A 14,916-nucleotide genomic window follows, 5' to 3' on the forward strand; every position below is an offset into this window, starting at 1 on the left:
GGGAAGCCATAACACTAATGTTTTTAATAGGTAAAATATGAAATTAAGAACAAATTGGCAAGTTGGATTAACAAGTGATTTTGTAGTAAGAAGCATAGAGATATTCATGATAAATGATAGAGTGAGGTGTCAGGCAGCAGCGAAGGATAGCTACAAAATAGGCAAGAGAGTGCAGGAGTAAAGGATGTTTCTTTCAATGGTAAGTGGTGTTCAAGAGTGTCCTGAGATCACAGAATCATAGAATTCTTATGGCACAGAAGGAGCCCGTTTGGCCCATCATATCTGCATGGTTCTCCAAATAAACATTATTAATTTATGCCATTCTCCAGGCATTTTCCTATACCCTTGCACATTTTTTTCTATTCAAATAATCAAATGGTGCCCTCTTGAATACCTTGATTGATCCTTCTTCCACCAAACCTCCAGGCAATGATTTCAGCCCTGAACCATTCGCTGCGTGAGGAAGTCATGGAGTTTTACAGCATTGAAAGAGAGGCCCTTTGGCCCATCGCCTACATGCACCTAACTATTCTATCACATTTTCAAGCATTTGGTCCGTATCCTTATATGCTACGGCATTTCAAGTGCTCCTCTAAATACTTCTAAAATGGTGTGAGGGTTCCCACCTCTACTATCCTTTCAGGCAGTGAGTTCCAGATCGCAACCACCCTCTGGGTGAAAAAGTTTTTCCTCGCATCTCCCCCAAACTTCCTGCTCCATCCCTAAAATTCAAGACCCCTGGTCATTGACACCTCCACTAAGGGGCCAACCTAGACGACTATGCCATCACTGTCACAGACCTCACCAGTAAATGTGTCGATGATTGCGTGCCAAAGAAGGTAGTATGTGCGTTCCTCAACCGGAAACCATGCTTTAACCGAGAGATCCACTCCCTACTGAAGTCCAGGTCTGAGGCGTTCAAGACAGGTGACCCTGACCTACACAAGAAATTTTGGTACAACCTCCTCAAAACCATCAGGCCAAGAGGCCAGACTAAGCTAGAGTCGCTGAATAACGACACGGACTCTCCTCGGTTGTGGCAAGGCTGTTTGTTGACATAACTCGCATGCTATCAATAGTATTAGTAATGCTTAGCTGATTTCCACAACATATCATTGGGTAATGCATTTTGGAAGGTCTAATGCAGGTAGGGAATATACAGTGAATGGTAGAACCTACAAGAGTATTGAAAGTCAAAGAGATCTAGGTGTACAGGTCCACAGGTCACTGAAAGGGGCAACACAGGTGGAGAAGGAGTCAAGAAGGCATACGGCATGCTTGCCTTGATTGGCCAGGGCATTGAGTATAAGAATTGGCAAGTCATGTTGCAGCTGTATAGAACCTTAGTTTGGCCACACTTGGAGTATAGTGTTCAATTCTGATCGCCACACTACCAGAAGGATGTGGAGGCTTTAGAGAGGGTGCAGAAGAGATTTACTGGGATGTTGCCTGGTATGGAGGGCATTAGCTATGAGGAGCGGTTGAATAAACTCGGTTTGTTCTCACTGGAACAACGGAGGTTGAGGGACGACCTGATAGAGGTCTATAAAATTATAAGGGGCATAGACAGAGTGGATAGTCAGAGGCTTTTTCCCAGGGTAGAGGGGTCAATTACTAGGGGGCATAGGTTTAAGGTGCGAGGGGCAAGGTTTAGAGGAGATGTACGAGGCAAGTTTTTTACACAGAGGGTAGTGGGTGCCTGGAACTCGCTGCCGGAGGAGGTGGTGGAAGCAGGGATGATAGTGACATTTAAGGATGGGAATAGAGGGATACGGACCCAGGAAGTGTAGAAGAATTTAGTTTAGACGGGCAGCATGGTCGGCACAGGCTTGGAGAATGAAGAGCCTGTTCCGTGCTGTACTTTTCTTTGTTCTTTGTTTTGTCAATGTTAGAGTTGTAAATTCACAATTTAACTGACAGCTCAAAGATATCATTAAAGGTTTAACTGATATTGATTTGGGGCCATAATAACAAATGTTTGTTTTTTAGTGGCTTATGTACTTGAGCAGATTATAATGTATTGAATGGGGTCTCATGAATGGGAGCTTATTTAAAAATAATGATAACTGTAATAGTAATTCAGATCTTTATTTTATGTGAACATGATTCCTGAGGTCTGCCCCCTGGTTGACACTGGGTGAGTTGGCATGGAAGTGCAAAGGGTGGTGAGTTGGCATTAAGTCGGCATGGAGGCTATATGGTACCGTGGTGGATGAGTGTGGGGAATGAATTGATATGAGTTGGCATCAAATTGGCTGGGGGGTGGGCCAGGAGGCATGGGAAGCAGGTGAGGGGGGATTGGGGTGTGAGGGATGAGGGCTAGAAGACCTCATTTAACAGAACAACTGGGTTGAAGTCCCAGAGGACCAAGGTGGGCCGTGGCAATCAGCCACTCCTATGGCCACACCAATCTTCATCTGGGGCTGCCATCCAGCACCCTCCATCCCTCGAGAACATTCAATGTAATCCAAAAGCACTATTCCCCGAGGTGGGCGCACCAAGCTAGGAAATTTCCCAATTTGTGCACTACTTGCCAAGGGATTGAAAAACCAACCCCAGGGATCAAATGGGGTAGAAAAGTCATTGAAAAGTGAGTCGAGGACAGAGAGACAGGAGAGGTTGACACACAGGAAGATCGAAGAAGCCTGAGAGACTGAAGAAGAGTGCAAGATTGGAGAAATGCAAGGGACTGGAGGAACCCGAGATGATGTAAATCGTTTTTTTTTTAAATTTAGAGCACCCAATTATTTTGTTTTCCAATTAAGGGGTAATTTAGCATGGCCAATCCACCTAAACTGCACATCTTTGGGTTGTGGGGATGAAACCCACGCAGACATGGGAGAAGATATAAATCTTAATGAAATAATCAAGTCATGATATTTAATTAATTAAAATTGTATAGAAAATAATTGAGGAATAATATAGATAAAAATAATTTAATACCTGATGATAAACAAGGTTTCGGGATTGGGAAACTGGGTTATTTTTCCCCAGTGGAGCTTCCTTCCCTTTGGAGGAGACAGAATCTCGCCAACTAAGGAGGAAAAATATGTTTATACAATTTCTGCATAAAAATAAATTTTAATTAAAATTATAACAAGAGAAATTCTTTTTTAAAATATAAATTTAGAGAATCCAATTATTTTTTTCCAATTAAGGGTCAATTTAGCGTGGTCAATCCACCTACTCTGCACATCTTTTGGGTTGTGGGGGTGAGACCCACGCAGACACGTGGAGAATGTGCAAAGTCCACCGGACAGTGACCCAGGGCCGGGATCAAACCTGGGGCCTCGGCGCCCTGAGGCAGCAGCGCTAACCCACTGCCCCACCGTGTCACCGAATGAAGCCAATTCTAAGATTTTAATTACTGAGCAATGTTTTCAGACAAGAAAGAATATAGTAATGTTGGTTTTGTTCAACTTTAAACAATCTGAAACTCTTGGCTTAGAAATTTGTTGATTTTTGTTCCTTTTTAGGTTGTAGAAATCGGAAATTTAATTCCGATCCCTAATCCCTCAAGCCCGCTCTGGTATTTGACCGAGAATAGTCCAGTTCTGATACTCGGAGGAATTACTGATCGCAAGGTTGTCGTCTTGTCTACCAATGAATTTGATGATTTTACTATTTTGGAGGTGACTCAGTTTTATTTGAAACCTTTTGGAAAGAATATTTATACTATGTATCTATTTAAACAACAATATAAATACCTAATAGTGAGTGCTGTTAATATAATCACACTTTACACATAACTGTCATGCTTCTACCTAAGTCACATGATCTCAAGCCTTTAAGACAATTTTAACAATAGTGCTTGACATTTTCCACAGGGTGATACTAAAGCATTTTCCAGGGAACAACAGGCATTTTGCTGAAGAGATGTTGTGCTTATCTTGGGTCTCAACAGAATTGCATTTTTCATATTTCTCATGTATGTGTTTTTTCCAAAGAGCATAGGTTCAGATGTTTGGTACAAGGAGCAGTAATTGACCAGCAGCTGACTATTTCCATGGCAGCATTGCGACTGCTATTGCGTCTTCCTTCCACTGACATATGTTAAATGATCGCCCTGCCTGCTTGACATTCTGATGTGCTAAAAAGTTGAAATAAATCTTTTCGCAGTTTCAATAGCTATTTGTTGACATAACTCTCATGCTATCAATAGCATTAGCAATGCTTTCCAGCTACTGAAAGTTTGTCATCACTTGACCTGGATAGAATGCATCCTTGATGAGTGCATCCTGGATTGCTGAACGAAGCAAAGGTAGCAAGGTATTGGCCACAATCTTTCAATCTTCATTGAAAGAAGTAATGTTGCAAGACTGGAAGGTTGCCAATGTTATACCTTTATTCAAGAAAGGTGAGAGGGATAAACTGGAGGGATAAACTGGAAAACTACGGGCTTGTAAACCTTTGCCAGCTTTAACAAAGGGTCATATGGGGCGGGATTCTCCCCCCCCCCCCCCCCCCCCCCCCCCGGGTCGGAGAATCGCCGGGGGCTGGCGTGAATCCCGCCTCCGCCGGTTGCCGAATTCTTCGGCACCGGATATTTAGCGGGGGCGGGAATCGCGCCGTGCCGGTTGGCGGGCCCCATCCGGTGATTCTCCGGCCCGCGATGGGCCGAAGTCCCGCCGCTGTCAACCCACGCCAGCCGGCGTGGATTGAACCACCTTTGGGACAGTGGGACACGGCGGCGCGGGCGGGCGATCTGGCCCCGGGGCGTGCCCCCACGGTGGCCTGGCCCGTGATCAGGGCCCACCGATCCGTGGGCGGGCCTGTGCCGTGGGGGCACTCTTTTCCTTCCGCCTTCGCCATGGTCTCCACCATGGCGGAGGCGGAAGAGACCCCCTCCACTGTGCATGAGCGGGGATGCCGTGAGCGGCCGCTGATGCTCCCGCGCATGCGCCGCCCGGCAAAGTCAGTTTCGTGCCAGCTGGCGGGCACCAAAGGCCTTTCCCGCCAGCTGGCAGGGCGGAAACCTTTCACGCCTCTGCTCTCTTCCTCCACCAGCAAAAATAGAGGTTGTGTCAGAAATTGGAGTGGGACTTCCACAACTGAGTCACCCACCATTTTTCAATGGTCACCCCCCCACTCTGCAAAAATCTAGTCCTATATTTGAAAGTGACATACTCCAGTTACAAGCATGTATTTTGAACCGAAACAATGCTGATTACATAGGAATGAGTGGAGAACTGGCTAAGATTCATTGTAAATAGATTTAAAAGTATGGTGGTAAATAATCAATGAAAAATACATAAAAAATTAATTCAGAACGTTCAGTAAAAATTTGTTTCTTTAAAGAACAAAAAAATCAGCAACAAAGCCCCACCTGTGGCTCACGAGGGAAGTTTACCAAGAAACAAGATGCTATAATTTTCTAGTCATCCTTAGACTCAGGGGTGGTGCCAGAGGACTAAAAAATTAGAAATAAAGAACAAAAGAACAAAGAACAATACAGCACAGGAACAGGCCCTTTGGCGCTCGAAACCTGTGCCGATCATAACGCCTCTCTAAATTAAAACCTTCTGCACTTCTGGGGTCCATATCCCTCTATTCCCACCCTATTCATGTATTTGTCAAGATGCCTCTTAAACATCACTATCATACCTGCTTCCACCACCTCCCTTGGCAGCGAGTTCCAGGCACTCACCTCTGTGTAAAACTTGCCACGCACATCTCCTATCAACTTTTCCCCTCACACCTTAAACCTATGTCCCTTAGTAATTGACTTTTCCACCCTGGGAAAAAGCTTCTGACTATCCACTCTGTCTTGGCCACCCATAATTTTGTAAACTTCTATCAGGTCGCCCGTCAACCTCCGCCATTCCAATGAAAATGTTGTATACTTGTTCAAATAATGGTGCAGAGATAAATACAGCAACTGTGGACCATTTGGTTTAACTTCTTTGGTGGGGAAGCCTCTAGGAACAATAATTCGGGATAAATGTCACATGGATAAATGTGGGTGATTTAAAGGATTTGTTAAGAGAAAATTGTGTTTAACTAACTTGCTGGAATATTTTGAGAGGGTTGATGAGGGGAATACTGTTGATGTGGTATACATGGGCACCCAGAAACATTTGATACAGTGCCATACAACAGACTTAAGAGTAAGTTTATAGCTCATGGAATAAAAAGCACAGTCGCAACATGGATATAAAATTGGCTGAGTGACAGGAAGCTAAGAGCAGTGGTTACTGAATGCTTTTTCATGCTTTGGAAGGTTTGTATTGAAGTTCCCCAGGGATCAGTTTTGGCCTTCCTGATATATATTAATGACCTAGACCTTGGTGTACAAGGGACAAATTCCAAATGTGCGGAGGATATCAAACTTGGAAGCACTGTGACTATGAGGAATAGAGTGTCGTGCTTCAAAAGGGCGTAGACAAGTTGGTGGAATGGTTGGACAAGTCGAAGATGCGTTCAATGAGGAGAAATGTGAAGTGATTCATTTTGATAGGAAAAGCATGGAGGGACAATATAAAGTAAATGGTACAACTCTAAAGTGGGTGAAGGAGTCGAGGGATTTGGATGAATATGGTGCATCAGCCATTGAAAGTGGCAGGATAGGTTGAGAAGGCAATTAATGAAGCAAGCAGTATCCTAGGCTTTATTAATAGGGACATGGAATACAAGAGCAAGGTGGTTATGTTGAACTTATATCAGACACTACTTTGGCCTCAGCTGGAGTATTCTATACAACTCTTGAGCACAACACTTTGGGAAAGATGTGAAGCCATTGGAGAGATTGCAGAAAAGACCCATGAGGATAGCTCGAGGGATGAGGAACTTCAGTTCTGAAGATATATTGAGGAAATTGGGACTTTTTTCCTTGGAGTAGACAAAACTGAGAGGAAATTTGCTATATGAATTCAAAATCATGAGGGGTCTGGACAGAGTATATAGAGAGCAACTACCTCACTCGTGAAAGGAGCGAGGACAAGTGGGCACTGATTTAAAATAATTGGAAAAGAAGAAAAAGGGAGTCAAGAAAAACTTCTTCACACAGCTTTCTGGTGCATTTGCCACGGCAAAGTCTTGACCAATCAGAGTTGACTTGCCAACCAATCAGCTCCCGTTTTCAGAAGCAGTACAAATTGTTGTTCCTTTTAAAATCTTGCACATGTCCTGGGGAGTGCAAATGAAAAGGGGCATCTGTGGCCCTCAGGCGCTGGTATCAAAGGTAGATTGTGTTAAATAGAATAAAAGTCTTAAGTGGGAAGATGTAGCTCTGATGCCCCTAGTGGCAGTTACTGGGAAACCCTTTATTGGTGCCACTGAGATTTTGGGCACTAAACTCTGGGAGTCCATCACTGCTGAATTAGACAGATTGGGTGATTGTTTAGAATGAGCAGCGAGGACGTACATTCGAGATGTTCTGAGGAACATTCTAATGAAAAGCCAAGGGTTTCTAAAAAGGAAGTGAAGAGTTATTTGAAGGAAAAGGCTCAAATTTCCTATGCAAACAGGCCCCTCAAAGGATTAAGGAGTTGTCAAAATGAATGACTGAACATAACATAGGTGCGTATTGGTCCAACTCTTGTAGAACTATTTATGACTATGCAGTAAAGATCCACCACACACATACCCCAGTAAACCTGCAATCCCTTATACTAACCTGCCAACACTGACTTCTCTTACTTGGGAGCTTGGCACAATCGAACAATGGAGAAACACATCATTTGACTTCGTGCAAATATGTCTCAGAACCACCAAATAGCACAGGGTTGGATCAACATAATTAATAATTAAGTTAAATGCACAGCCTCTCCATGGAGGTTACTCCCATGGAGGTTGAGCATTCAGGTTCCTATTCGTGTACTTTCATCATGGGCCCACGGTTGCACATGGCAAAAGTTTCTTTTAATAAAAGTAGCTGACAGTTACGGAGTATTATACTCCACTCAGATTTCTGAATATTCCTTCTAACTAAGCTTTCTTATTCTCCTCTTTCCTCCTTCTCTTGTTGAGTTACAATAATTTCCGTTCCACATGCAGGTATGGTGACGATCTTGCTCACCTGATCTGGATTAAACCAGTCCAAACGTTGGACGGTGGGCCTCAGCCAGCTGACAGTGTACCTTTCCAGCTCACTGATTGCATTATCACACTTCATATCTGTTCTATTTCAGGTGAACATTGACAGCTGTTGGATTGGCTCCCTTAGTTGTCCACAGGGTGTGTACTCCGCCACGGTGCATGATACCATTGCTACGGAAAGTATGCTGTTTATTCGGCAGAATCAGCTGATGTATTACTTCAAAGGGAATTTTACCTTACTTCGCCACACAGATCAAGGATCAGGTACGGTCAGTCCAGACTCAAACTTAAGAACAAATGAGACAGGGGAAATGTCCAGGGCTGACTTGGAAGCGAAATAATTATCCTGATGTAGCATCTCTGCATCAGAGTTGCCGACTAGCACGGATTTTCAGTATTTTATACATGTCAGACACGCATGCACTGCTAATGAGGCATCGAGGTGGGTACTGAATACCATTAGTATTCTTGTTAGTCACCTAATAATCTTATACCTTCATGCCTCGCTAGGTTGTGCAAGTGTGGAAGCACCACCTCATTGGTGTTTCATCAAAAGCAGCACCATTCTCCCCAATAATTCTGATGAGTTATTGTTTCAGTCCCACCTTCTAAAGATAAAGAGCCATCCTTTTTGTCGCCGCAGGTGATGGAACTACACCAATCGTTGTTGAACTGGACTTTACAGATTATGTCATATCTTTCTATCTTATTCAGTTCTGCTTTCAGCTTCCTCTGGATATGGATGTGACGCTTATGTGGGGGAATCGATGAAAGAAATAGCATTTGCACATGTGGTGGTATGTATCAGGGGTATTAAGGTACCCTGTGATGCCGAGAGGCTATTGGTGGCTAGAAGCTGGGTCCCGATTGGATCAGCCGCCTGCTGGCTCCACCCAGTAAGGTAGAGTATAAGAGCCCGGGTTCTCCCAGCAGCCGCATTCTGTAATTGTGCTGCTGGGGAACAAGTCTGCGTAATAAAGCCATCGTTCGACTCCTTCTCATCTCGTCTCATGAGTGATTGATTGTGCTACAATTTATTACGCAAACTTTAAAGGACATGGAGCTCCGAATCATTCTGGAGTGTCTGCGAATCAGCCCCCAGGCGGCAAACTCAGCCACTTTTAAACATTGGTTAGCGTGTTTTCAGGGATACCTCCGAACGCCCCCCGGCATACCTACAGAAGACCAGAAAATGCAGGCCCTGCATGCCAGGGTGAGCCCGGAAATCTACACTCTCATAGAGGATGCGGACGATTTCCAGGCGGCGCTCGCCATGCTGAGAGGAGTCTACGTTCGGCCCGTAAACCAGGTCTACGCACGCCACCAGCTCGTGACGAGACGGCAAATCCCCGGGGAATCGCTGGACGAATTCTACAGTGTGCTGTTAATACTGGGGAGGAACTGCAACTGCCCATCGGTTTCGGCTAACGAACACACAGAGCTACTGGTCCGAGATGCGTTTGTGGCAGGTATGCTTTCATCCCAAATTCACCAGCGATTGCACTAGGCCTCAAAGAGGCACAGGCCCTCGCGGCCTCGTTCGATGTGGCATTGCAGAACACCCATGCCTACGCCCCCGACTGCACGGCAGCCCCTTGGGCACCATGGAATCCGTTCGCGACCGAACCCCCGGGACCCCCCGCCCCCCGCAGGCCTGCGTGCCAGAGCAGCAGATCACCCGGGGGGGCCCCGCTGCTACTTTTGTGGTCAGGGGAAACACCCCCGAATGCGCTGCCCGGCCCACTCGGCCCTCTGTAAAGGGTGCAGCAAAAAGGGGCACTTTTTAGCAGTGTGCCAGGGGTCGCCGCAATCTCTGGGGGAGAACCCCAAACTCAACCCCCCCAGCGATCCATGTGCGGCCAAGGCCCGTCCGCTAATCCAATCCACGGTTTTTCCCCTGTCGACAGCGGCCCGCCAGGCCTTCAGCCGCATCAAAGCGGAGATTGCAAAGGCCACGATGCACGCAATCGATGAATCCCTTCCCTTCCAAGTCGAGAGCGACGCGTCCGACGAAGCTCTGGCGGCCACCCTCATCCAAGCGGGCAGACCCGTGGCCTTTTTTTCACGCACCCTCCACGCTTCAGAAATCTGCCACTCCTCAGTGGAAAAGGAGGCCCAGGCCATAGTGGAAGCTGTGCGGCATTGGAGGCATTACCTGGCTGGCAGGAGATTCACTCTCCTCACTGACCAACGGTTGGTTGCCTTCATGTTCGATAATGCACAGCGGGGCAAGATCAAGAACGACAAGATCTTGCGGTGGAGGATCGAACTCTCCACCTATAACTATGAGATCTTGTATTGTCCCGGAAAGCTGAACGAGCCTTCCAATGCCCTATCCCGCGGCACATGTGCCAACGCACAAGTGGACCGTCTCTGAACCCTCCACGAGGGCCTCTGCCACCCGGGGGTCACTCGTTTCTATCACTTCGTAAAGACCCGCAACATGCCCTACTCCATCGAGGAGGTCAGGACCACCACCAGGAACTGCCAAATCTGCGCAGAGTGCAAGCTGCATTTCTACTGGCCAGATAAAGCGCACCTGATAAAGGCGTCCAGCCCCTTTGAGCGCCTCAGTCTGGACTTCAAATGCCCCCTCCCCTCCACCGATCGCAACACGTACTTCCTGAACGTGATTGGCGAATACTCCCGGTTCCCTTTCACCATCCCCTGACCCGACATGACCGTGGCCACGGTCATTAGAGCCCTCGGCACCATCTTTACACTGTTTGGTTTCCCCGCCTACATACATAGTGATAGGGAGTCCTCCTTCATGAGCGACGAACTGTGTCAATTCCTGCTCAGCAAGGGTATTGCCTCGAGCAGGATGACCAGTTACAACCCCCGGGGGAACGGTCAGGTAGAGAGGGGGAATGGTACGGTCTGGAAGACCGTCCTGCTGGCCCTACGGTCCAGAAGTCTCCCAGTTTCCCGCTGGTAGGAAGTCCTCCCGGACGCCCTCCACTCCATCCAGTTGCTGCTGTGTACAACAATGAATCAAACACCTCACGAACGCCTCCTTGTCTTCCCTAGGGAGTCCTCCTCCGGAACGTCACTTCTGACCTGGCTGGCAGCCCCGGGACTCGTCCTGCTCCAAAAGCATGTACGGATGCACAAATCGGACCCGTTGGTCGAGAGGGTTCATCTCCTCCACACGAACCCTCAATACACCTACGTGGCGTACCCCGACGGCCAACAGGACACGGTCTCTCTGCGGGACTTGGCACCCGCCGGAGCTCCACACACCCCCCCAACACCAGTCACCCCCTCTGGAGCTCCACACCCCCCCCCCCCCCCCAACACCAATCACCCCCTCCCTCCCACCGGCGCACCCCACAGCCGCCCCCTTCCCGGGTGGATCGGTCCTTCCCCCGGCCCCGAATAGGGGTATTGGAGCGGGAAGAGGCATTGCGCGCTCCTAGAGACGATGGGGCCCGAACCAGCACCTGCATCACCACCGGGGCTAAGACGATCGGCGAGGATGACCAGAGCACCCATTCGACTCATCATATCAGTATAGTAAAGCAAGAAATGCCTCTGTAAATAATTTTTTCGGGTTGCCCAGTAAAAGCGGCAACGTGAGGTTGCCTTCTCTTTCAGGGTCTCATCCACCCAGCCCACGAGTGCCGCCTCCTTGAGTACCATTACACTCACCCTACTTGCCCGCCGCTGCAGCCACCCAATTCCGCCATGCCACAGGGAGCAGACTAACACAGCACGGCGAGAACTTTCAAACAACACAGGCAGCAGACTTCAGGACCACCCACACCAGCTGAGACCCCCATCTGGAAACATCTACAACAAAGTTAATACGTCCTGTGATGTTGACTATATGGAATGACTGCTCACTGTGTCTGTTAACGGTCTGGTCATCCTCATTATCCAACCTTGCAGTCTTTGTGGTCTTTTATGGATTTGGAGTTTGTGCTATTTGGTACTGGTCATTTGCTGGAATGCGGAACCTGTCTTGCACCTGACTGTGTCTTATTTTGATGTTGCACCATCTGTTCTGGCTTTGGCTTCCTGCATTGGCACTTCCAGTCTCTGGTGTCACATACTTTGCATATATCGTGGAAAGCTGGACAATTTATGGGTGCACGTATCGCCTGCATGACTTCTCAGGATTGTTTGACTGCTATGCCAGTGGCGGCATTGTGCACAGCACCCGTAAACTCTGACCACCTAAAAGGATTGTTTCAACTGCTCGGCCCGAGATTGCAAGAAACTGCAGAGTGTGGCGAACTCAGTTCAATGCATCGCACAAGCTTGCCTTCCTCCCATTGACTCTGTCTCCACGTCCCGCTGTCTCACAACGGCAGACAGCATTGTCAGAGACCCCTCACACCCAGGCTTTGCCCTCTTCCAGACCCTTCCATCAGGCAGAAGATACAGAAGTCTGAAGACCCGCACATCCAGACATAGGAACAGCTTCTTCCCCACAGCTACAAGACTCCTCAACGACTCCCCCTTGGACTGATCTGTTTCCTGTAAGAACATGATTCACGACACCCTACGCTGCTCTTGCTCATGTATTTGCTTTGTTTGGCCCTTGTTCCGCACTGTAGCCAATCACTATTTGTTAATGTACCATTTGTTGATTTACTTTGTCGATTCTTCTTTTGTCTACTATGTACGTACTGTGTACATTCCCTTGGCCGCAGAAAAATACTTTTCACTGTACTTCGGTACATGTGACAATAAATATCAATCAATCAATCAATCAATATTTGGATCACTCTTTTGGCAATACTTCCAAGCTGGAACCTCTGCGCTGATCTGTCTTTTTGAGATGTTTCACTAGGCGTGGAAGCTAACACGAGCCGAGTGATTCCATCAGCCAAATCTGCTTCTGAAAAGTCGCCTTATTTCTGCTGTGGCTCAGAATGACTTATCGTCTCCATGAGTTGCTGTCTGAAAGACATAAATTCAAGACGGTGTATACAGAAATTAAGCTGAACTCTTAACTGGTCTTTCTGTGTTGACCAGATTTTGTTTGGGGCCTTGAGGTCTTCTTTCAACAGATCCTTCTATGTATTCAATCTGTGGAGACGTTCATTTCCTATTGACCGACTTTAACTTTGATGGCTTGTCTGTGTAGTTCAGAGGTAGCCAGATCCAAAAGACATAGTTCTAGCTGTTGCCTGAACAAATTGAACACAGTGAAGAAGTTCTAATTCAGGGTTGGGGATTTTTTGGTCACCCTGCCAGTTCACCGGAGTTTGAATGATGTGTGTAGCTGGAACAAATGTTCAGTCTTGCACAGTTCTCCAGTGCTGCTCCACTTGCTGGGAGTTCTTTGGATCCCTCTACATTTGATATTGGTCAATGAATGTTGGCCCTCCTGCTCAATGTGGGTCAGTACTGGATGTATTTGTCCACAGTATCACAGAGACATAAATTTGGTGTTTGAATGGGGAATCTTATCATGAATCTGTAATAAATGCCTTTTAACCTCATTGTCTTGTGTATTTCCTTTCATATTTTCCAGACAGGTGGACCCGTGTGTTATACTCCGTCTGTGTAGAAAGACTGATTCCAGTTTATCTTACTATGAATAATGAAGAAAAACTGTTTGTTATTGGAGGAGGCAAACACAAAGCAATGACCTTCATTGGCACAATCAAAGGTTTGAAAACCATATGAATAACAAAACTGGCGATGTACAATTTTCCAATCTTGACTTCTACAACATTTGAATGTTCTGCTCGGAAAGACCACAAAAATAAATAACTTGGGAAGTGTTATTGCTTCATGTGCGAAACACATGAGGCGAGGGCAGATTTAGCTCAGTTGGCTGGACAGCTGGTTTGTGATGCAGAGGGAAGTAAACAGCACTGGGTTCAATTCCTGTGCCGGCTGAGGTTATTAATAAGGCCCTGTCTTCTCAACCTTGCCCGTCTCCTGAGGTGTGGTGATCCTCAGGTTAAATCACCACCAGTCAGCTCTCCCCCTCAAAGGGGAAAGCAATCTATGGTCATCTGGGACTATGGCGACTTTACTGACGATACACACATTGAAACAAGAAAATCGTTGGGAGACCAAGAAACAATTGCAAATGTTTCTGGGTAGATGGCACAGTGGTTAGCACTGCTGCCTCGCAGCACCAGGAACCAGGGTGCAATTCTGGCCTCGGGTGACTGCGCGGAGTCTGCACGTGCTCCCCGTGTCTGCGAGGGTTTCCTCCGGGTGCTCCGGTTTCCTCCCACAGTCCAACGATGTGAAGGTTAGGTGGATTGGCCATGCTAAATTGCCCTTAGTGTCCAATAGGTTAGGTGGGTTTACTGGGTTACAGGGATAGGGTAGGGGCCTGACCCTACGTATGGTGCTCTTTCAGAGGGTCGGTGCAGACTCGATGGTCCGAATGGGATTCTATGATTAGGAAAGTGCAGTTAATGTGGGTGATATGAATTTGCGAAAGGAATTTGGTCAAGGACAATGTAAGAGTGTTAAAGGGAAGCTGGTGGCAATGAGAGGCTTACATCTTTAATTGTGTGTAAACTACTGCATTATCTATCAGATTCAAACCTAGATACATTATTAATGCAGAAGCCTGAACTAACAATCCAGAGATCAAATCCTGTTTTGAATTTGAAGTAAGTTTTTGAAAAAATTGATTGGATCACAGCCCAGGACTTTCCTCTCTGGCTTGCTTTGGGTAGGAGCGGAAAATCTTGCAAGAGGTCCAAAATCGTGTTTCACACCGACATAAACGTGTGACGTGGTTGTACCCCGCCCCCGATTGACTCGGCGGGCTTCCTGATGTTTAACGTCGGGAACATAATTTGAATACATTATCATCTCATTATCAGACCTCTGTGCCTGCATCAATCTCCACCCCATTCCCCCCCGCCCGTAAGGAAGCCGATTCACATTGCCATGAGG

General features: G+C 46.9%; 1 protein-coding gene across 1 annotated transcript in view; it reads left to right on the forward strand.

Moving 5' to 3' along the window:
- The window catches only part of LOC140402242 (cation channel sperm-associated auxiliary subunit gamma-like), a 317,982-nt gene that overhangs the window by 45,367 nt on the left and 257,699 nt on the right, over window positions 1-14,916 (forward strand). Inside the window, exons 7-9 of the mRNA XM_072489871.1 lie at window positions 3,477-3,632; window positions 8,130-8,301; window positions 13,523-13,660. Coding sequence (XP_072345972.1) covers window positions 3,477-3,632; window positions 8,130-8,301; window positions 13,523-13,660 — 466 coding nt within the window. The remainder of the gene's footprint in view (window positions 1-3,476; window positions 3,633-8,129; window positions 8,302-13,522; window positions 13,661-14,916) is intronic.

This window comes from Scyliorhinus torazame, chromosome 25, assembly GCF_047496885.1.
Source record: "Scyliorhinus torazame isolate Kashiwa2021f chromosome 25, sScyTor2.1, whole genome shotgun sequence".
In the NCBI taxonomy this organism is placed as follows: domain Eukaryota; kingdom Metazoa; phylum Chordata; class Chondrichthyes; order Carcharhiniformes; family Scyliorhinidae; genus Scyliorhinus; species Scyliorhinus torazame.